Here is a 23,236-nt window from a genome sequence, read left to right on the forward strand (position 1 = left end):
TGGACTTCTGCCTGCCCTCGCCCTCATTCTTCTCACCTTACCCATGCTCTGCAACACAGACCCTTTCAATTTTCTCCCCATCCCCAGAAGGGCAGGCAGGACAAGGGGCGAGTCGGCCACGGAAAAGCCTCAGCTGATCACTCGGGGTCTGTGTGCCCATCAGCAGCAGCTCTGAGCCGACTGCCTCTTCATTCCCTGCCAGGTCCATTTTCCCGTTTTCTGCCATTTACCTCTCCTTGACCAGGCAATGTTGGCCTGGCGCCACAGGGCAACGCCTGAGGCTGGCCGTAGCACTGGGAAAAGTCATTCGCTGGCCATCTTGCCAGGCTGTGTCGCTGTGAGTCAGGAATGCCCACGCGTTTGAAAGCAAGAACCACACCTTCCATGATGGCCACGAAAAATCTTACCCCCAGAGGTTTTCTTTCCCTTCATCTTCTGAGTGTAAAGCAGAAGAGGGGAAAAAAAAAAATAAGTGAGTGGCAGCAGCCAGGCCTGGGAAGAGACTTTCATCTTGGTTTATGCATTTGTTCATTCATGGCATTCTTAGTCACTGTCTCCTTTTTTGCTGAGTAGTATGTATGCCACAGGCGGAGGGGAAATGAGACAAATAATCAGGGGGGCTGAGGGACTCACCATCTGAGGGGAGAGGGGAGAGGGACAAAATAAAGGAGAAATCTAATGTGGTGTGGAAAGTCCTCTGTGGGAGGGGAGACCTGAACTTATCCTGGGACCGTGTTTGTTTTAGCTGAGAAAAAGCCAGGAGCAACAACAAAAAATAGGCTTTGAGGAAGACAATTGGAACTCAGCAGCCCGGGAAGCCAGATGTGGAGGGCTGAGCCTGCAGGGGCAGCTCTGACCGGCTTCCTCCAGGTCATGGTGATTCTGCTGTTTCCTATCTGTTCCAGAGCCTGCTGATCGGGCTCTTGGCTACAACCCCCAAGAAAGAGTTAGTCCTTAAGAAAATGCTCCCAATATTGTCACAAAATCCAAAATAAAAATCCCCAATCCTGTACGCAGTAGGATGCCCATTTTGTACTTTTTCGTTTCTATATGAGCAAGTTCACACGCACACACAGAAAAAAAGACTGGAAGGAAACGCTGAAACGTGAACAATGGCTCTCTTTGGGAAGCATTTTTATATATTCTTCTCTCTTAGTTAATTTTTTTTTTCATTTTTCCACAGTGAACATGTGTGAATCTTTATTGTCTGAAAAGTAATGTTAATTTTAAAAGTGAGGAGTCTGCGAAAGGCTGCCTTGCTGTATGATTCTGTTCATATGACATTCTGGAAAAAGTAAACAGGTCCATGGGTGCCAGGAGCCCAGGGTAGGGAAGGGACTCACTACAAAGGGGCACAGGTGAATATTTTTGGAGTGATGAAATGTTCTGTATCTTGATCTTTGATATAAACGATTGTATGTGTTTTTCAAAACTCACAGAACTACACACTAAAAAGGATAAATTTTACTGTATATAAATCGTTCCTCAATAAATCAGAGATTTTTTTAAAAGTTAGAGTCTGGATCATTTCTCTAGTTCTATTATTTCTGGAGAATCCAATGAACCTAAGAAGATAATAAAAATCTTGGAGGATATGATCTCCCAGGGAAGATTAAATAAAGAGATAAAGGAAATTTTCATCTTCCTGTCAGTCTCTTCAAGTTCAGCTTTAGATGGCTGGGGCTTGAGTTTTGTGTTTTATTCTTTGATCCTTTTTTTAAAGTCATTTGAGACCAAGATTTATGTGAAAGACACAGTTTTTCTTGGTATTTAATGAGGTGACTTGAGTATGTATTCAAGCATACGATTTACAACTGGAGCGATAGCTTTATGAAACATTTACATCTGTGACAACACCTAATAAAACTTTTCATTATTATTAGAAACATTGCTTGTATGGTTAGAACAGACTGTCAAAATAATCCCCCTTGGACCAGACACATCACAAATTGATCATTTATCCTGTTGCTCTTGCCAGTATCGTATCTAAATTCAATCTGATGGAGAGTCGAGAAAAGGGCAAGCCAGTGACATCATGGTCTTTACGAAGATTGGGATTGTCATTTACAGCAGCGGACACAACAGAAAGACTCTCTTCGGGTAGGAAACAACATGAGCCGGAAGCTGGCAAGAACTTAAGATTATCTGTAAAAGGAAAGAGAGATGCCTTGACACAGACCCTACTTGACGCATAAAGTACTTGAGGGCTCCCTGTGTCTATGGCTTAGGGACGAGTGCTACAATTCCCAGGAATGACCAGGGTAGACATTGGTTTTCAATTCAGTCATGTCATTTAAATATTTGAGATTTCTTTGCCCTTTATGTAATATTGAATCGGATCATGGTCCATAAATACTGACATTAGATGCTGTTATAATTGAGGTAGAATCGAAGCCACTCTTCCGCTTCTTTCTTAGGTGAACAACAACAAGAGAAGGTTCTATAACAGATCAGTGTTATGGAAAGGAGGTGGGCAACTGGCTCAATACAGTAAGGGGAGCTATTCCAGCTACTTTTTAATTAACCTGTAAACTCTTCTGTTTCTCTTTAGAAGTGGTTCCAACTGCATGGTACAAAACTGCACGTACAGATGCTTCTGGTTCAAATAAAATCAGTTGAGAAATCACAGAGAAACACTGAAAATTAGAAAATACCTAAGCGGTTGATCCAGGTAAAAGGCATAATGAAAAGATGGCATCGAGTTCTCTACAGAAAGAGAAAATGGCCATGTTAGTCTATTTTATTTATAAACTAGGAATTTCGAGCTCTACACCCATATAGCCAGTGGACCACTGGACATCTCCACTTGGCTGTCCCATGGGTACCTTATGCTCAGTGTGTCCAAACTTGAACTTCCTTTTCCCTCTCCCCCTGGTCTGCTCTTCCTGGGTTCCACATCTTGGTGAATGGAAGCACCACTCACCAATCACTCAGTCCAGAAACCTGGCAGTCTTCCTTAACATCCCCTTCTCCCTTCCTTCCCATATCCAAGCAATCAAAAGCTCTCCCCTAAACCTACTCCTGCCATTCCTTTACTGTTACCATTGGTCAGCGACGTCTCCATATTCCTGGATCCAATGGATGCTCTTCTGTCTTTGTATGACTTGATCTCTTTACTGATGTTGATGTTATTGACCATCTCTTCCTAATGAAAATCCTTTTTCTCCCTTGATATCTGTAACCCCACTCTTTTCTTGTTTTCTCCCCACCTCTCTAGTCTCTTTAATTATTTGTTTGTTGTTGTTATTTTGTGTCTTTTTCTAGGACTCTATTATACACTTTCTCTTGGTGATCTCATCCACTCTCAAAGTCTAGATCTCCTGTGCTTCAGGCTTATGTATCTAACTTATACTTTAAGGTTCAATTCAATACCAACTTCCTCAGGAATCATAGAATAATAATTCATCTAGTTACAAGTCTGTCTCTACTATTAGACTGTGAGCTTCTTGAGGGTAGGAACCATGCCTTATTTACCTCTGAGTTCCTAGAACCCTGGGTAGGTGCTCAGATAAACTTTGTTGAATAAATCAATAAATGAATGAATGATTAGTAGAATCAAGTAATTGGTCTCCTATGAAAGGCAGAGGTTTGAATTTCCCTACTGACATCTCCTACCAATAGGTCAAAAAGAGTAGAGCTCGGCTGGATGAGAGCAAAGTTTCTGGCTCCATCATTACACAGACAGCCAGACTTGTCCTGGATGGTAACTTTAGGTCAACTGTGAACTCTGACCAGCCACCTTGAAAGTGCCATGTTATGTTGGTCATCAAGTGGGTGGGAACCCAGCAAGTAATCTTCTCTCACTGATGTCTCTATCTGAGCCCCCTTTTGGGGTGGGATTGGTGTTGGTTCAAGAAAACCTTGGGGAAAGGGAGAGACCTTCCTCTTTCCTAAGTGTCTCCAGGGGCTACTCAGCTAACCCCACCCTCTACTGCGAAAGACTGAGGTGAGCCAGTGAGCTTTTCTATGTAGGTGAAGGGCATAGTTTGTACACATTTTTAGATCAGCACATCAGCCCTATGGTTTCTGGGTGGAGGAATAAAATCCTGCTGAAGAAGGAATGTAACCATGAGTTAATGTAAAAGCAATTTTAGGAAATAACCTATCAGGACCAACATTACATTTTTAAAAAAATGGCAGCTCTCCGTGGATCATCTTTCTCTCAAGGTAGTTCTGAAGTGACTTTTCCCAGTGACTCCGGAGGCAAGGAAGACCTCATTTTGGAAACATTGGCTGGGTGAGCTGGTGACTCACACCTCAGATGAATTAATAAAAGTTAAGAAAACAAAAACCAGATGTTTCCTTCATCTTAATACGGGCCTCTCTGCTTTCTGTTGTCAGTTACACTCTCGATTGCTGATTTCCTTCTCTTGAGGCAAAAATCAATTTTTAAAAAGTTGGAAGCTCTGCGTGTTTCATGAACTCTGTCCTAACAGTTGCTATTTGGCTCAAACTTCCACCGAGGCTGCAGCTCCGGCACCGACCGCTTCGGCAAGCTCACGGCCCACGGGGTTTGAGGACCGCATACCAGAGGGCTTTGGACGTTAGACTGGATTTGCTAGAGACCTCTTGCAGCCGCCTTTGGGGAAAAGCACAAAGTGAAGCAGTCTCCTTGCTTGCACGTAAACCTCCCCAGAACCAGAATGGGTCTGGCCAACTAGCCGTGGCTTCCTTTCCAGATCCAGGATTCGTTCCTTGGCCCTTGACCCTCTCAGAAAATGCTAAGAACTGCATTTTAGAGCACCCGCAATGTATATTTTCATTCTTCTGGCCGGAACAGCGGAGAAGACACAGAAATCCAGACTGACGTGCTTTTCAGTTTCCTAATAACACCACCCAGCGTTCCCTGAGAATGTTGGAAGCTTTCTGCTTTTTGTAAGGAGGGAAAGTAATTTCTTTTTTCCTCTCCATCTATTGTACTTTGGTTAAAGCAATGATTTTCCCCAGACACCACCAAGAGCAGAAACTCCAGATGTTCTTAGGTCATAATGGGAGGATGGATTGCAAGTCCCGTTGTTTTCCAAGCTCGCATCCGCTCCCAACTTTCTCGTGTGGGCCCTTGGTTCCTCTCTCTTACGGCACTTTTTCTGATTGGGCTCCATCTTCTTTTACCTCCCAGAGGCAAATTTAGATTCGTACCCTTACTGACTACCTCTCTGAAATTCTTTGTCATAAAAGGTATTTTCTAAAATTGTAGTACTACCATTCCACTCACCCATTTGCTCGAGCGAGATCTCTGGGAATCGTGGTAACCTCCTCCCACCCCCCCACCCACTCATTCACCACATTCAGTCTCCAAGGCCCGTTGAGCCCACTGACGGCATGTCTCCTGTGTAGCTTCCCTCCTCTCCAGCCATAGGGGTGCTCCTATAGCTCAGGCCACACCCTCTCTCAGCTTCCCTCATGATTTCTGTGTCCATTCTCGCTCCATCCAGATAGTCCATCCTTCCCACTGCAGCCACAATGTGAGTGATCTTTCTAGAACCCATATGTGATCGTGTCTTCCAGACGTTGCTACTCCCTGGTAATCTCGTGGGCATGGTGGCCTCGGAAAATCCCTTACACCAGTGAGTCACGTGGAAGTGTTCGTTCAAGCTAGGCTGAAGTCATAGAAACGGCAGAGCCTTCCCCAGCCTCCCGACTCATACCCTGGCCGTGCATTTATTATCTGGACTTTCCTCCGTCCTGGTGCCATGTTGTCTGTACACTTGCTGGCCCCGCTCCCGGCCTGTGGACTCTTGGATTTTGTTCAAGGCCTGACACAGAGCAGACATTCAAAACTGAATAATAAAAGAGATGATACCCTCTCCCTTAAAGGCAACGTGTGAGTTACCTACTGCTGTCATCACAAATCACCACCAATTTAGTGGCTGAAAACAACAAGCCCTTGTCAGCTTACGGTTCTGTTGGTCAGAAGTCAGACAGTTTCACTGGGCTAAAAATTCAGGTGTCAGCAGGGCTGTCTTCCTTCTGGAGGCTCTATTTCCTTGCCTTTTCCAGCTTCTAGAGACCACCTTCCTCTCTCTTCAAAGCTAGCAACATAGCATCTCTTTCTGTTGTCACATCTCTTTTTCTAAACACAGCCAGGAAATGTTCTCTGATTTTGTGGGACCGTGTGATTAGATTGGGGCCACCTGGATAATCCGGGCTCCTCTCTCCATCCCCAGGCCAACTGATTAGCTGTCTTAATTCCACCTACAACCTTAATTCTCTTTGCTGTGTAACTTAACCTCTTCACAGGTTCCAGGCAGAAGCAGCAGTGGGTGAGGGCCCTGAATCCCAAACAGCGGCCCCCTTTTAATGCTTTCCCACGATTGCAATACTTTTACCTGATTGGCTGCAGCTGCCTTTAGATCAAAACCATGATTTAGTCACGTCTGTGTCCCTGGTGCTCGGCCCAGGGCTCAGCCCCTGTGAGGTGCTCAGTGTTTGCTGACTGGAAGTTAGGAAGTAAAATATTGGTTGACTGGAATGTTTAAATATCCACTTCATGGTTCCCCTTAGAAAATAGAGTTTTGATTGTTGGTCTGAAGAAAGTGTTAAGAAACCAATTTTGTAGCACAATCAGGGGGTCCAATCGCCATTATCCAGCTTTCTTACCCTTAACCAGCTCTCAGATTGGAAAAACAGGCATCTTCCATTATCTGACAAAAAGCTTCCAGATTTTTCAGATGAAAAAACAGCTCACATGCTTTTTGCCTAGTCCACATGGGAACACAGCTGTATAGGAAATTCAGACGAACAAAAGGAAAAAAAAAGATCAGGCAACAGAGCCTCGTGACTCCCAAAGCAACTGAGAATTGAATACTTCTCAAGCAATTTTGGTAGGATTAGTATCTGAACACACAGTGAAGCACTCCAGTTCCAACAATTCTGGAGAAATTAAACCTTGTTTCCAAGAAGCGCTCACAGAGTTTTCAATGTGTTTTTCCATCACTGCAAAAGAAATAACTTGCATGGCGCTAAGCTGTGTCTCTCTCCTGGGACCGGGCGCTCATCGGACAGCAGCAAGTGAGGAAGGAGCAGGACCCCAAGGGCGGGACTCCCAGGCTGTGACTGCGGTTTGGGTGTGTGGTCGAGGAGAGGCCTCTTTCACTGGACAGACAGAATGGTCCAGAAACGGTCAGGTCTCGTGGAATTCAAGCTCCAGCCATGACAGCCCCAGCTAAGCCAAAGCTCAGAGTTCAGCCTTCCCCCTGGCAACCTCTTGGGAAACCTCCAACTTGCTGAATTGGAGATTCTGAAGGAAAGTCGCCCAGAGTGGAAGCCTGGTCTGCAAAGAGTTGTCCATATTTTATCCCTATAGCCCCTCATCAGCAAACCCTTACGGAAGACTCAAGCTCAGCTTTCAAGAGCCTTCTGAATCCTGGTCAAAATGTGTGAATGTCCATCACTTCATTTCATCCCCGGAAAAGGCCTGGCAGCTAATTGGGGCCAGAATCATAAACCAGTCCCTACCACAGTGCCGGAACATGACGGCAGCCCGATAAATGTTTACTGTATCCGTGACCTGTCATCATTTTGTAAAGGAAGACACAGGCTCAGAGAGGTTTAGGCGGCTTCCTAAGTGCGCCCAGGGGCAGGCAGGGCTGGGACCCCGGGCTTTCCGTTCTCCCGTTCCTCGGTGCTGGACTGCCAAAGCCAACTCGGTCAAGGTCAGGAGGACATTTCGCTCCTCTTCAACAAATATTCAGTGAGCTCCAACCCTAAACCAGAACTTTTCACCACTCTTTCCCTATTCGCTGCCTGGTGGGTTCCTTCAAGCCTTGGTTTTGGTGTCACCTCCCGAGCGATTAGCTTCCTACAGCTGCCAGGCCGCCACCTCCTCGCACCCAGTACCCTCTGTCACATTCCCATTTGTCCCTTATCCCAATCTCTAACTATGGGATGTGCGTATTTATTTACAGTTGGCCTACCTGGACTGCAAGCTCGTGATGGCAGGAGCCAGCCTGGACTTTCTGGTGACACTGTAAAACAAGGGGGCTGAGGCCCCTAAAACAAAACCCCAGCATGGTCTCAGGTGTAGTCATAGAAATGTCTAGAACCATGGACTTCTGGCGCATGTCTGAAAGACAGGAAGGGGATGGGGCTGTTAGTCTGGGGGTGGAAAGACTCAGGGAAGACAGACCCGCTCCTCTTCTCAAGCGTCTGAAGGCTGCAGCCCAGAAGAGGGGCATGGACTTGCCTTGGAGGTGGCGCGGGAGCAGGGCTGACGTAGAGGAGTTACGAGGGCAGATTTGGGTTCAAGGTGCTCCTGGTTATGATTGTTAGGTACTTCCTGCCTTGCACACTAATATGTAAGCGTGAGGAGGGTGGCCTGCATCTGCTTTATTCCTCATTCTCTGTAAATAGCATGGTACCCACTGTCTGTCAATAACTGATGGATGAATGTTGTGTGGAAAATCAGTTATAGGCGGAGAGCTGGCATTGTCCACTCTGCCCGGAATGCTCCTCATCTTCCCTCTGTCATTTGCTTGACCCTCTGCTTACTCTTATGATCTAACCTTAAATATCCCATTGTCAGGAAATGCCTCCCTTTTTCCCCATCACCAAATGACAGTCCCCTCTCAGAGCCTCCTGTACTTTTCCATCATAGCCTTTGTGATGTTCATATTTGATGTTATCGGCTGATTAGTTAAGATAGATATTCCCCTACCAGAAGGCAGTCAGTCTTTCTCGCATGAATGATTCCCAACCACTCCCCGCCGCGAGACAGCTGCTGGCATCCTCTGGAAAACCTGCTCTGTGAGGGCAGGGACGCCATTGTTTGCTGCTATAGCCACTGTGGGGGAACAAAGTAGGTAGGTACTCAAATATTTCTCCAATGAATTATCTTTATAGCTAAGACATTGTAAGGGCTCAGCCACGCCATGTAAGTGGTCGACATTACACAGTAAGGTAGCAGAGCCTGGCTGTGAACCCAGTGCTGTGTAACTCCAAAGCCAGGTTTTTTCTACTACCCCAAACTCTGTGAGTGCAGAGCCACTGTTCAGGACCACACACTCTGCCAGAAAAAGTGGGCCCCTTAGTGAAAATGTTGGAAGGCAGAGGGTGAAGGCATATGGTGCTAGCCAGGTTGCCTTGCCCACGGGCTCAAAGAGATACAGGAGGGCACTTCACTAAGAATTTGAGAAACTTCCCAACCAGGGGAACTTGGGTCTGGCAGCCAATGGTGCAGCCAATGGAGAGGCAGAGCTGAGACTTCATGCCCTTCCCTGGCAGGATGGCAAGCAGGTGGTGGGCAGCAGAAGTCCGCAACTCCCTTCATCAGCCCTCTAGTTAGACTAGCCTGTCACCTGCCATTGGAGCTAGTGGAGGAGCAGTTAAGCAAGACTGGAATTGAGTCCTGGGTCTGTCACTTACTAGCAGTGTGACAACTTCCCTGCACCTCAGCTTCCTCACCTGTCGAAGGAGAATAATAAAATAGACCCTCACAGCATGACGAATGTTTAATTAAAAAGTAGATTAAAAAATACCTCCTATATGCACTGTCTGGATCTAAGAGGGGCTCAAAGGAATGGGAACCACTTGACTTCATGAGAAAGTCCTTGACAGGAAGTGCTCCACACAGATGATGCCACGTTGAGGTATGAGGCTTAAAATAGTCAAGCCATCCCTGCTTTCATCTCCTTACATTCGTGCATTGAGTCAGGTGTGCAGGACGAACTTCCTCAAACCCAATGGAGGGATTTATACTTGTACTAGAAAACGTGAGTTTGTTCAGGAAATGAGCCTGTGGTGTGGAGGCCCACCCTGGGTCTCTCACTGGATGGTAAACAGGGAAGCTGGAGTGGGTGTCAACAAAAGACGATCACGGCCACGGTCAGTGCCATTAACAGGCTGGGCCCAGTTGCTGTCAGCAAACCCCGACTGACAAAACTTATATACAAAAAGAAAGACCTATCTTTAACTTGGAAAAAGGACTATTTGTGTGATGGTGCTCCCAGCCCAACTTGGGACGGCCTTTCTGCCCAGCTGGATACCAAATGTACTCCCCATACAATGGAACGAGCATTTTCATGACGTTAGCCACCACTGGGCTAACAGGCTACAAATCAATGTAACAGAACGCGACTGCTTTGACTCGTGTTTCTTAAATGGTCCAATTGTGACCATAGGCAAACACATCCAGCCTTACACATAAACACCAAAAATTTGCCACCCCATAAGTTACGTTCTGTTAGGTTTCTGTTTGTTGCTTTTTTAAACATCAGCCTTCCCCTTCTCCCACTAGGTATATAGGTAGAAAAATAAATGAAGTCAGCACTCTTTACTCCTCACTAGAATAAACTGTGACTCAGACGCAGTGAGTGGTTATTTGCAAGGCTATAATTTTTTTAATGACAGATTTTCCTAAAAGAAACCACTATAACATCTGTCCAAGTACTCCAAGTGAAAACAAAAAAATACATAAAGATTAAAAGTCTATTACTTTAACAGCACACTGCCAAACACGGACAACTAGGATAAAATGCCAAGGAACCTTAAAAAATAAATTTAAAAGATGCAACATTCAAGTCATTCAAACGTGTAGGGTCCACAAGGAACAGAAAAACAAGTCCAAGAACAGTTCTACTTGTGCATGATGGTAGCTCAGACTGTCCCTCATCCAAGTTCATTCAGGTGTCTTAAACAATGGATGTATGAGCAGTTTGTTTTTTTCCTCTTCGCTTGGGGATGTGCACACAGATTAGAGGAGAGGAGAATCTTCCAGATGCTGATGTAAGCACTGCAGGCTTGGTTCTCCTCTGATAAAGTACGAAGGCAGATTTAGTTTTATCAAGCTTTATCAGTTTCCCTACGAAAAAGTCTTATGCATGCTGAAACAGATGAGTTACTGAATTTGCGATGCTAAGTATTTACAGCCGTTTGCTAAAGTGAGCTCAGTAACTTGACAGAATAAAAAAGGTAGTTGTTAATTTCCTGTAGAACCTTTTACAACATGAATAACTTCATGGGTAAGTGACACTGAAGTTCAAAGCCCCTCAAACGCACATTAACAAGAAATTATTGACTGCATGAAGAGGCACACGTCATAGAAAATGCACACTTCACGGGGTTCCTGCATGGCAGGAAAGTCACTACTACTACATAACAAATGGCTATGCCAACAGTTAGAGCTGCCACTCAAGGGTCCAACAGTAGAATTCCCTTAAAACCTCAAGGAGTGTTTGCATCACAGCGAGGAAACCTTTGGGAAAATAAGTATGTATTTTATTTGGAAAGATATTTTGCATTGGACAATTTGAACATCATGTAAACAAATCCATTTTCGAATTGGGTTAAGATTTAAGGCAATGCTACTCAGACCTGGGGGGGATGAAAAGCCACAAAAGTTTCTCTTTTTCTTCTGAAAACATTAACAGGTCAGAATCAATGTCAGAAAGGATCCCTCTGCTAAGCATTCATCGCACTGTTAGGTATTTTCAGCATTACAGAATAGAATCCACTTTCATACTCTGAATATGAAGTGGGAAATTGTTATGCACTCTTCCTTGAAAACTGTAAAAAAAAAATGGCAGCTTAGGTATTTCATATTAAAAAGTCACATGAAAATGCAGACAACTACACCTGGTGCACACAGGGGAGCACCCGCCCTTACAGTAAGCTCCCCGGAGCACTGTATTTCTCTTACGACTGGCTGAGGTGTAGTACAGACTGACCGTGGATTCATAAATTAACATCAACTACAGACTAACGAATGACTATTAGACACAGTAAGTTCAAAAATTTTACATTTTGCTCCTGTTTGGCTGCTAAAGAGCAGCGATTTAAATTGATATAAAAACTTCTGACCACAAAGCTTGCTATACAGATAAAGTACATAATCAAAAGGTAAGCAGCAATTGAATTTCTTATTTAAACTTATCTGGTATAGAATATTTACAGATTTGGGAAGAGAGATCTCTGAAGCCACCGTTCTCCTTACTCCCCCTCCTGACCTCTGCCCCCTCTCTGCCCGCCCCAGCCCCTTCAGACCAAAATCGAGTGCTCTGAACTATATACAACTGTACTTTGGCTAAGTGGGCCCGATGACGTGACTCCTTCCAAGGTCTCGATCTGGAAGAAGAGAAATGAAGTCTTGGAAGCCACCTGCAGCCTTCTTTGCCGAATGGTGGTGGACTGTAGCCAACAAATCTGTTCTTTCACAGTGAGGTGGGGAAAAGGGCCCCCACACTTCACTCCACAACCTGCATGGGGTGAGATCTGAAGCCGCCGGCCTCTCGCAACACAACAGGCCACCAGACAAAAACGAAAGAAAAAGGTCACGACACAGGCAGCAGCAGTCAACACGAGTTTCCTGACAAAGGAGCTTCTCTTACCTGGGCTCCCCCCGAAATAACACTCCCTCTTTCCTCTCCTTCCCCTCCCACCAAACAAAATTAATTCACATCACAAGAACTTGGTACTCTGGCTAAGTGTCAGGTAAATATAAGAAAGAGTAAATGTGTCACCGTGTATACTTGAACTGAGACATAAGGCTAACAGAACACACGACATCACTGTGAAATTAACTTTCTAAAACAGATCCGGTCTACATAGTGCAGCCAATAAAACATAAAAGAATAGTTTGTTCACAATCTGCCTTGTACAGGGTATTTATAGTCTTTCGGTGCCATATAAATAGCATTTATACAGCTTGAACATTCAGAGACATGCACTGGGACTTTTTAGGTAGTACGAATTTCTTCACAATCACATGTGCAAATTTTACAGATCACTAAGTGAGGAATTAGTAAGCTTAGGCTGGACTGTGTCTTGTATTATCTAACAAATTTAACGGGGGTTCAGAATCATCCATAGGAAGAACCAGGCGTGTTCCCCGAATGACCAGTTCGTGGTCCCCAAATGCCAGCTCCCGGTCCAAGGCATCTTCAGAACTGTTTCCCATAAATCTCCTCGGGGCACCAGATGTTGCTGATTCAGTGTTCACGGTAGAATCCCCGTACGTCAGGCTGATATCACCATCATTGAGAATAAGATCAGAGTCATCGTCTTTCAATTGTTCCTGGTTCTAAATGCAAATAAAGTAAGTTTTAAGAATTGTTAAGAAATTCAAGAAACATTCCCAGTAGGAGAATTTTCAAGGATGGTCTATTTTAAAAACGTTCCTGGGACTGCCCCCTGCGCTGAGAACAAAGTCTTAAGTCCTTGCCTTGGCTTAAAGACATGGGGTGGCTTGGGCCCTTCAGCTTCGTCTCCCACCACAGTCTGTTTCTCTCACCCCAACCTCCCCACTGCGTGCCCGCACACTGACAGCTGCCCAAATCTCTTGGGTTTTCTCTTACCTCTTGTCCACTCTCCCCTCCTTCATGTGATGAGTGCCTACTTATCACTGAGCTCTTGGCTTAAAAGTCACTTCCTCCCAGAAGTCTTCCTTGACCTTCCGAGGCTAGCTCAGGTGTCCCTCCTGCACTCCCCCCCGTGCCCTGTACTGAGCCCTCTCCCTGCAGTGGCACTTGCCCTTCTGCATAACTGCCTGTGCCCTGGTCTGCTCCAGACCTCCCCCCACTAGACTCTCAGGCCCTTGTCGGCTGCAGTCCGATCACCTAACAGTCTGGGGCACACAGAAAGCATTCACCAAAGGTAAGTTCAACTGATTGTTGAATGGATTTATATAAATGAAGCTTTCACGTCTGCATCAACAGTGCCTAGAAACACAATGTCCCTCCTAATATATTGGACCCTCACTACATACTTGTCACCCAGCTCAATAAGGTCTGGTTCTAATGGAAACTTTGGGGCCAAAAGAGTATAATTAAAGTTCCACAAAAGGGGAAAAGAAAGTCTAGCATGTACAGTGCCATTTCGGTAAATTAGAAGATGTGCATGCCCACAGAGAAGCCTGAAAGGGTGCTCAACAAACTGACGGCGGCGAGCTCTGCATGGCAGCACTGCTAGCGGTTTTTGCTTCCTTATGTCTCTGTACTCTCTGAAATTTTATTATGAAGACATACTACTTATAGTTTTATTTTTTGTTTTGTTTTGCTTTTTGGGGGAGGGGGAGGAGGTAATTAGGTTTATTTACTTTTAATGGAGGTACCGGGAATCAAACCCAGAACCTCGTGCGTGCTAAACATGCACTCTGCCACTGAGCTACACCCTCCCCCGCTATGCCTGACATACTACTTTTAAAAATCAGAAAGTCATTTTTTAATGTAAAGAGTAAGAATCATTCTAAATACTCACTGATCAAGCAAACAAAGTCTGTGACTAATACTCCTTGAGGAAAGGAGAGCTGATAGAAACATCTTACACCCAGCTCTCCTCTCCTGTGTGTGTCTGACAATTTTAAATTTGTCTAAGAGAGTCAAAGAGACTGAGGAGACTATTGGGCAAAAATTAAAACCTAAAAATAAAACTACTGTTCCTAGAAATCTGCCTAAATATTCAAAGACAAAGACATGTGAATTAAAAACCAAACAAACCATTCCACCAACCAGTCATAATCCCTTCCTGCCCAATCGAGTTATAACAGAAAGTCTAACGAGCGTGTCTAACACTCAGTTCAGCCGGATTCACAACCAAGCTCCGTGGCGCCTTCACACGTCAGCAGGGGCTTTTCAGCCCCTTCTAATGCCTTTAGTAAGCCTGACGTTTGGGGCAGTATCTATCAAAGTTTAAAATGCATATGCCTTTTGACTCAGCAATTTAACCTTCTATATAACTATTCTATTCTATATAACTTCATATACTAGGGTAAATTTACACATACAAGGATATTCACTGCAAACAGTTTGGAATAACAAAACCAGAAAAGGAAACAACTGAAAAGTCTAGCCATAGGAGACATTAAATCAGTGTTGGTAAAGCCGCGCCATGCAGCCCTCAACAGAGGGAAGGTAAGGGATCTCAGGTACTCACAGAAAGGTATCTGAGATGTATTATTAAGTGAAAAACGCACTAGCAGGATGATACTCTTATTATGAGCCCATTTTGTGTAAAACAATAACAAGCAAAGCTATATATACACATGTAACTCTGTGTAGATAAAATGTATCAGGGAGCATCCACAGTAAACCTTTAGAAAGCCTGCCTCTGGGGGACATAGGCAGGAGGAGGGCGACTTTTATTTCTCACTTCGTACACTGCGTACTGTTTGAATATCTGGCCATAATCATGCTACTTCTATAACTAAAAAAGTAGTTAACATAACAAAAACATTTAAAAATTAAGTTTTATGGTTGTTACAGGCTACAACCCCCAAGAGACATTGAAATCCTAAGCCCGAGAACCTGTGAATGTGATGTTCTCGGAAATAGGGTCTTTGCAGATGATCAAGTTGAGGTCCTTGGTGTGGGCCCTGACTGGTGGGTGTCCTTATAAAAAGGGGAAATTGGGAAACAGACACACACACACACACACACAGGAAGAATGCCATATGAAGAGGAAGACAGAGATCTGTGCGATGTATCTACGAGCCAAGGAACGCCAAAGACTGCCAGCGAATCACCAGAAGCTGGGGAGAGGTCCGGGAGAGATTCTCCCTCAGAGCCCTTGGAAGGAACCAACCCCGCTGACACTCTGACCTCAGACTCCTAGTCTTTGGAACTGTGAAACAGTAAGTTTCTGTTGTTAAGCCATTCAGTCTGTGGTACTGTTATAGCAGCTCAAGGAAACGAATACAGCAGTGCTGTGTTTTGCTATATTCCACAGGACACAGAGTCATCGTGGAAGTCTTCTGGCTTTTGGTGATGGCGAGTGTGTGTCTGGAATCCAAGAGCTAAGCCTCACCAACTTAACTAACAAAGTTGGCTGACCCCTCTGCATGGAACGAGGACTGTGCTTGAGAGGGGAGCCTGGGCAAGGCGGGAGGGAGAGACCACACAGGGTGCTGTCAGAAGTGTGCACTCCTCAACATAGCACAAAGCTGTGGGGTACTCCTCCCTGACCAGGTGCCACCCCTGCTAAGTTTACCTTTCCCCGTCCATCCTCTGTGGGATCTGCTCTAAAACAGCACAGAGGAGGTCATACGGACATGCGGGGGTGCATGTCTACACCGCTTTACCACAGCCTCACCTCTCAACTCAAAGGGTTGCATAAGAGTAGTAAAAATTGGTCAGTTTTGTTAACATGGGCACTTTATTGGATGCCACAGATTATTTTTGAAGGGTTCGGTTAGAATGAAAGGTTTTCAAAAAAGAACTTGAAAAATTAAATATTCATATTTTAAAATAAAAACTGGTTAGCATTTGTTATTTCTTTCTTTGTTGCAATACCTCCTGAATCACCAAACCTATGTTGGTAGCTAAGGACAAAATATGAAACCTAGATTATATCGAGATACGCTCATGCCTCCCAGCGACGGGGAACACAGATAAACCTTCCCTAACATCCAAAAGTTAGTAGGTATGAAACAAAAGGCCACCTGTTGCACTTTAGGGGCATCAAAAATTGTTTTAGTAATCCTCTCAGTGTGACTGTGACAACCTCGATTTACAGATTAAAATATATGCATTTAGTACTGAGCTCAGGCCACACACTGCACATAATGAAAACCAACGTGGAAACAGAATTATTCAGTAAAATCACTGATAGTAAGATAACAGACTATTCTATATCTGTTTTCAAATGATGTTTCAAACACTTAAATGATACTTAGAGATTTCAGAGCAATTTCTGGCTAAGGAAAATATGCTTATATTTCCACTTATGGCTTTAATGCCTTAAAAGCAAGCAAAACAAAGCAAAGCAAAACCAAACCAAACCAAACCAGTTACCCATCCATAGAGCAGAGAAATTTAACTTAATGAAGAACTCACGTTCTGGATAAAAGTAACTTACCTCATAAGCCTGGGGGCTAGTTAGGCATCTCGCAATGGGTCCACAGCAGGCAGGGAGGGTTGTCGTAAGAGGAGGCCCACTGTGCGTCAGCAGAGGCTTCAGATAGCTGTGCTGGTTAAGGAAGAGCTGCGTTCCTTTATCCACCAATTTAGAAGGACAACTCATTTGATAACAATCACCATCAAAGTGTACCTACCAGTTCAGATAGCAAATGTTGTCTCATTTCATGACTGCATTATATCAGTGAGACAGCAATGAGAGGGAGATTTTATTATCATCTCTATTTCATAAGCATGGAGACTCAGGCTCAGAGAAGTCAATGATCTGCCTAAAGTCACACAATTAAGTAAATGGAGCAAAAATACTCGAACCCAGATTGGCTTGATTCCAAATCCTGTGCCCTTTCTACATCATATTGCCTTTCTGATTTTACTAAAACCAAAAGGAAGACAAACTCACTAACAATTTAGCACTGAAGGAGATATGGAAGAAAGTAAAGAATGGTAAGAGTCTGAAAAGAGAGTAAATATTCCAGTGGTAAAATATAGTAATAAAAATGGTCTTCATTATTTACTGTGGATTCAGCTGGCCTCCTGAATGAGTTGAAACTTTAGTATCAAAGGAAACTCAATCCTAAAAACATTAAAAAAAATTATATATCATGAGTTCCTCTGTGTTAGACTCTCATTTCAGTATTCATTTTTTCTCCAAAAATAAAAATAAAAACATCTTGCCACACAGAACCACTGAAAATCTGGAATGATGAATTCTACTAGTGCATCGAGTACAGAAACTACCAGGTCTTACTTTAGTGGTACTTAACAGGGTAGCACTGAGGATAGTAAGTACTGGCATTTAACTCTACAAGAACAAATTCCTTAAAAACCAAATCTTATCAAATACTGACAAAAGAAAATCTGATTAGTCCCGTATCTATTAAAGAAACTAAAATACTTTCTCATATAAAAAGCTCCAGGCCCAGATGGTTTCACTGGTTAAAATCTTCCTGGAACTTATGGAAGAAATAACATCAATCTTATACAAACTCCTCCAGAAGATAGAAAAAGAAGAAAATTCTTCTCTACTCATTTTATATAACCAGCATAATCTTTAGAAACTGACAAGGATATTTTAAGAAAAAAAAATCACAAGTTAATATCTCCTCATGAAAATAGACACAAAAATCAGACACAAAATATTGGCAAATTAAATCCAGTGATATACACCATGAATAATACATCATGACCAAGTGGGATTTGTTCCAGCAATGTAACATTGGTTTAACATTCAAACAATTGATGAAAATCAGCAAAATAACATATTAAAGGAGAAAAAATAAACATGTGATAATCTCTATTGATGTAGAAAAATCATCTGATAATATTTAATACATGTTCATGATAAAAACTCCAGCAGACCAGAAATAGAAGGAAATATTCTTAAATTGATCAAGGGTATCTCAAAAACCTATAGCCAACATCATACTTAATGGTGAAATATTGAAAAACTTTCCCCTGAGGTCAGGAAAAAGACAAGAATGTCCACTATCATCATTTATATTCAACACTGTGCTGGAGAGGTCCAGCCAGTGTAGTAAGACATAAAAAAGAAATATTCAATATCTTGTAGTAACCTATAATGAAAACGAATATGAAAACATATATGTGTATGTATGACTGAACTATTACACTGTACACTAGAAATTGACACAACATTGTAAACTGACTATACTTCAATTAAAAAATACAATATATTGGAAAAGAAAAAATAAAACATTATTATTCACTTGACTGTACAGAAAATCAAAAAGAATCTACAAACTATTAGAAATAGTAAGTGAACTTAACAAGATTGCTGGATACAAGGTCAATATATAAAAACCCAATTGTTTGTCTCTATATTAAGAGCAAATAAGGTGGGGTGGGTATAGCTCAGTGGTAGAGCACATGCTTAGTACGCATGAGGTCCTGGGTTCAATTCCCCAGTAATGCCATTAAAAAAAAAAAAGCAAACAAGTAGAAAATAAAAAGAAATAAATACCATTTATAAGAGCATCAAAAATATCAAATACTCAGAGATACATATAATGAAAGATGTGCAAGACTTGTCACTGAGAACTACAGAACATTAATGAGAGAAATTGAAGATCTAAAGACATGGAAGGATATACTGTGTTCAAGGATTAAGACTCAATATTGTTAAAATGTCAGTTCTCTCCAAATTCATCTATAGATTTAATACAAACTCAATAAAATTGCTAGCGGTTTTTTGTTTTTGCAAGTGTGCACATGTGTATGTGTGTTTAGAAAATGACAGGTTGTTTCTAAAATTTAGATGAACTTATGGTTACCAAAGTGGAAGGGGCGGGGAGGGACAGATTTGGAGTTTGGGATTAGCAGATACAAACTACTATATACAAATAGATAAACAACAAGGTCCTACTGTATAGCATAAGGAACTATATTCAATAGCTTGTAATAACTTATAATGAAAAAGAGTATCAAAAATAATGAAAATATACACACACACACACAAAACTGAATCACTATGGTGCACATGAGAAACTAACACCACACTGCAAATCAACTATATGTCAATAAAAATTTTTTTTAATTTAAAAAATTTAGATGAAGATGCCATGGACCTAAAATAGTCAATAGCAATACTAAACAACAAACCTATAGAATTTCCCCTATTGGATAGTAAGACTTATTATAAAGTATAATAATTAAGACAGTGTGGTATTGATGTAAAAATAGACAAATAGAAAGATTCCAGAAATAGACCTCCCACTTATATGGTCAAGTGATTTACAATAAAAGTTCCACTATAGTACAGTGGGTTAAGGATGGCATTTCTAATAAACGGTGATGGGTCAACTGAATACTCATATGGAAAAAAGTAAGTCTTGACCCATATCTCACACCATATGCAAAAATTAATTTGTAATGGGTTGAAGGCTTAAACTGATAGCTGAAACAATCATACTTTTTAGAAGAAAACAGGAAAACATCTTTATGACCTCAAGATAAAAAAGATTTCTTAAGACACAAAAACTACTAGCCATAAAGAAAAAGATTAATAAAATAAACTTCATTATAATGAAGGATTTCTGTTCCTCAAAAGAGAAGATTAAGAAAATGAAAAAGTAAGCTACAAATTGGGAGCAGATATTCACAATACATATAACTAACAAAAACCTCAATTCAGGAATATAGAAAGAACTGTAAGTCAGTAAGAAAAAGATAAAGACAGTTCAATTAAATAATGAGCAAAAGAACTGAACAGACACACTTCATAAAAGAGGATATCCAAATGGCCAAGAAACATGAAAGGATGCTTGACCTCACCGGCCATCAGAGAAATGCAAATTAAACCACAGGAGATATCACTACACACCCACTGAGATGGCTAAAATTTAAAAGGCTAGCAAATACCAAGTTCTGGGGGAGATGTGAAACAACAAATTGCTGGTAGAGGTGTAAACTGGTTAGAACCACTCTGGAAAACTGGTTGGTAATATCTATTAAATCTAAACACACACTTGTTCCAAATTCCACCCAAGAGAAATGAGTGTCTATGTTCATCAAAAGATATACATATGAATGTTTAGCTTTATTTGTAATAGCCAAAAGCTGGAAACAATCCAAATATTTATCAACAGTAGAACATCTGACCAAAAACCAAACCAAACCAAACACCAAAACCCTGTAGTATATTCACATTATGGAATACTACACAGCAATGACAAAGAATGAATTACTGGTACAGGCAACAATATAGATAAATTATGCAATGCTGGGTAAAAGAAGCAAAACATAAAGTAATACATAATATATGATTCCATTTATATGAAGACCAAAAACAGGTAAAACTAATCCATGTTGCTAGAAATCAGAATAGTGGTTGGCCTTTTTGCTGGGATGGGGCAGGCCTTCAGGGAAGGCATTACTGACTGCAGGGAACACAGGGGGGTGCCTTCTGGGGTTCTTGAAATGTTCTCTTTATCTTTATATGGGTGGCAGGCACACAGGTGTATACATAGGTCAAAATTCATTAAGCTGTACACTTAAGATTTGTGAACATTATTGCATTTAAGTTGTATCTCAATTATAACAAACAATCTGGCTGCACAAAGGAACTGAAATCTAGAATGATGAATGATTAATTCTACTAGGGCATTAGGTATTAAAATTACCAGGTTAGTCTAGTAGTACTGAGTCAAACAATTCTTGGTGTTTACTTCTATAAGAATTTACAGAAAAATTAGCTATTATTCTACTCTTTCTCTACATGAAGTTTATTTAACTATTTTGTCTATTATGCGGAAAGTATACAAGACATTTCAGCAGGAAAAACTAAACAATTTTTGTTAAATCAGAGGGATTGAAAAAGCCCTAAGAGATATAGGAGTGGCTGATACCCAAAATGCTAAAAATGGAGCCAAAAGTAATGACAGAATCATTAAACAGTTTTAAAGAGCCAGGATCTCTCCCCCTAATGGGAGCCTTCTTTTTTTAAAATTCTCACAGGCTTTAATTATTAAATTATAAAATCACAGCACCATTCAAAATTAGCAGCAATAGAATATAGTTTCTTCTATTTATAATATCTTTAAATTTTTTTTAATTGAAGTATAGTTGATGTCCAATATTATCTAAGTTACAGGTACACAATATAGTGATTCACAATTTTTAAAGGTTATGCTGGGGGAGGGTATAGCTCAAATGGTAGAGTGTGTACTTCGCATGCAAGAGGTCCTGGGTTCAATCCCCAGTACTTCCATTAAAAAAATAATTAAATAAAGGTTATGCTAATGAAACTCTTAATGCCATAGATATGCTTGCATGCGTATTTCCATATAGTAATTTAATTTGAATCATTTGAAAAGGTGAATGTAAAAATCCAGCAAACAGAATATAGTAAGTAGTAGCTTCTAATGATAAATGTCAAGTGCATTTTTCTTAAACATAGAAGGTTTTGACTAGAAAGTCAAAAGCAAGGAAAAAACATTTTACATGGTTGTCCCAAAATTTGCTTCAATGGAACATAAACCTACTTTTGATTCATTTCCTGGTAAGTCTCAGCCAGGAAGAACTCCATGGTCCCTTTTTCTAGTTCGATATTCAAATAAGAAAGTAATTTGAATAAATAGTGAGTGATAACATTTTTTAAATGGGATGATTTAAATAGGTTATTAGATATAACCCAACCCAAAGTATAGCTATGAAGAAGACTGTTAAAATAGGACTTGAAAGAAATTTGGTAAATAATGAAGCATGGGCATTCTGAATAGAGAGGAGTCCCCCAGTCTTTGGAAAGGTCAGAAAAATAGGCAGATTGCTGACTACCGTGGTATCTCAAATTACTGCGTTTCTCATTCTCATGTTTTTTCCTAAGGCAGCCCTTCCTCTTTTACCCTACCAAGTACACTGACAAGAAACAACAAATACCTTTTACAGCATTCACTGGACTAGCTAAAGGACAATAAATTTTGAAGTTCTCTCAATAAACAAACCTATATATTAAACCAAGTCTATCATAAGGGCTCCTGAGTCCATGCACACAGTCAGCTTCTGCAATAACCAGTCCCTACTGGTTTCATGGGTTTTCAGAGGAATTCATTTGTGTGAGTTTCCTCTAGTGACTTTCTCCACTAGACTGAAGGGGAAAGGGATGATCAAAGGTAGGTTTTATAAACCACTTCAGCAAGAGAATGGTCAAAAGAGTTGTCCCATTAAATTATAATTATTTGTATCTATATTGCCACTTTGTCCTCAATTAAGGATACTTATGATCAAAGTTGTACCATATCCGGAAGAGCCAGGCACTTTCTGCTTTGGTAGTTCTTCTTTCACTCTCAGGAATACCCTACAAACAGATAATAAAGAAATCAACACATACACAAAGATAAAAACACATTTATTTAAGAGCCATTTCTCTGTAGAATCAGAAATATAGGCTACCATGAATGAAAGACTCTCCAATATGGGTAACATTAGAAATTTAATAGTTTGTATATTGCAGCTTTGGAATAAGAACTTGAATCTTTTTCTGAACACATCTATTACTCAGGCTGCTTGCTGATTTATGAGTCTAATGTCATTAAAAAAAAAATCACTGTGGGATAATTCACCCCCTAAATCTAAAAGGCTTACACCTTAAGCAGAAAACATCACATGGACATCCCGATCTTGGGGAGCTACCATGGAGTTCCAAAAGTAACCGGCATTTTCAAAGTTGCTACCAGGTTCTTAGAACACTAGCAAGTAAGTAGGGAAATTCCATGGTAAGCCTGACTGGCTAGGAGGGAAAACTAACATAGCAAGCAGGCCTCTTCAAAAATAGTTTCCAAAACCAAACTGGGTCCTTATGTGTATTATGGTGCACTCAGCAGTGGCGCTGTTAGGCCATTTGTCTCGGCTCTGATACAAACCAGTTAGGCAATCCT

General features: G+C 41.6%; 1 protein-coding gene across 2 annotated transcripts in view; it reads right to left on the reverse strand.

Moving 5' to 3' along the window:
• Positions 1–10,314: 10,314 nt before the first annotated feature.
• Positions 10,315–23,236, reverse strand: part of SLC9A6 (solute carrier family 9 member A6) — a 50,614-nt gene continuing 37,692 nt past the window's right edge. For both annotated transcript variants that reach the window (XM_031445969.2, XM_031445970.2), the window contains 3 exons: positions 22,577–22,656; positions 16,786–16,891; positions 10,315–13,015 (listed from right to left, as the gene is read on the reverse strand). In XM_031445969.2, coding sequence (XP_031301829.1) covers positions 12,743–13,015; positions 16,786–16,891; positions 22,577–22,656 — 459 coding nt within the window. In that variant the 3' untranslated portion in view covers positions 10,315–12,742. The remainder of the gene's footprint in view (positions 13,016–16,785; positions 16,892–22,576; positions 22,657–23,236) is intronic.

This window comes from Camelus dromedarius, chromosome X (genome assembly GCF_036321535.1).
Source record: "Camelus dromedarius isolate mCamDro1 chromosome X, mCamDro1.pat, whole genome shotgun sequence".
In the NCBI taxonomy this organism is placed as follows: Eukaryota; Metazoa; Chordata; class Mammalia; order Artiodactyla; family Camelidae; genus Camelus; species Camelus dromedarius.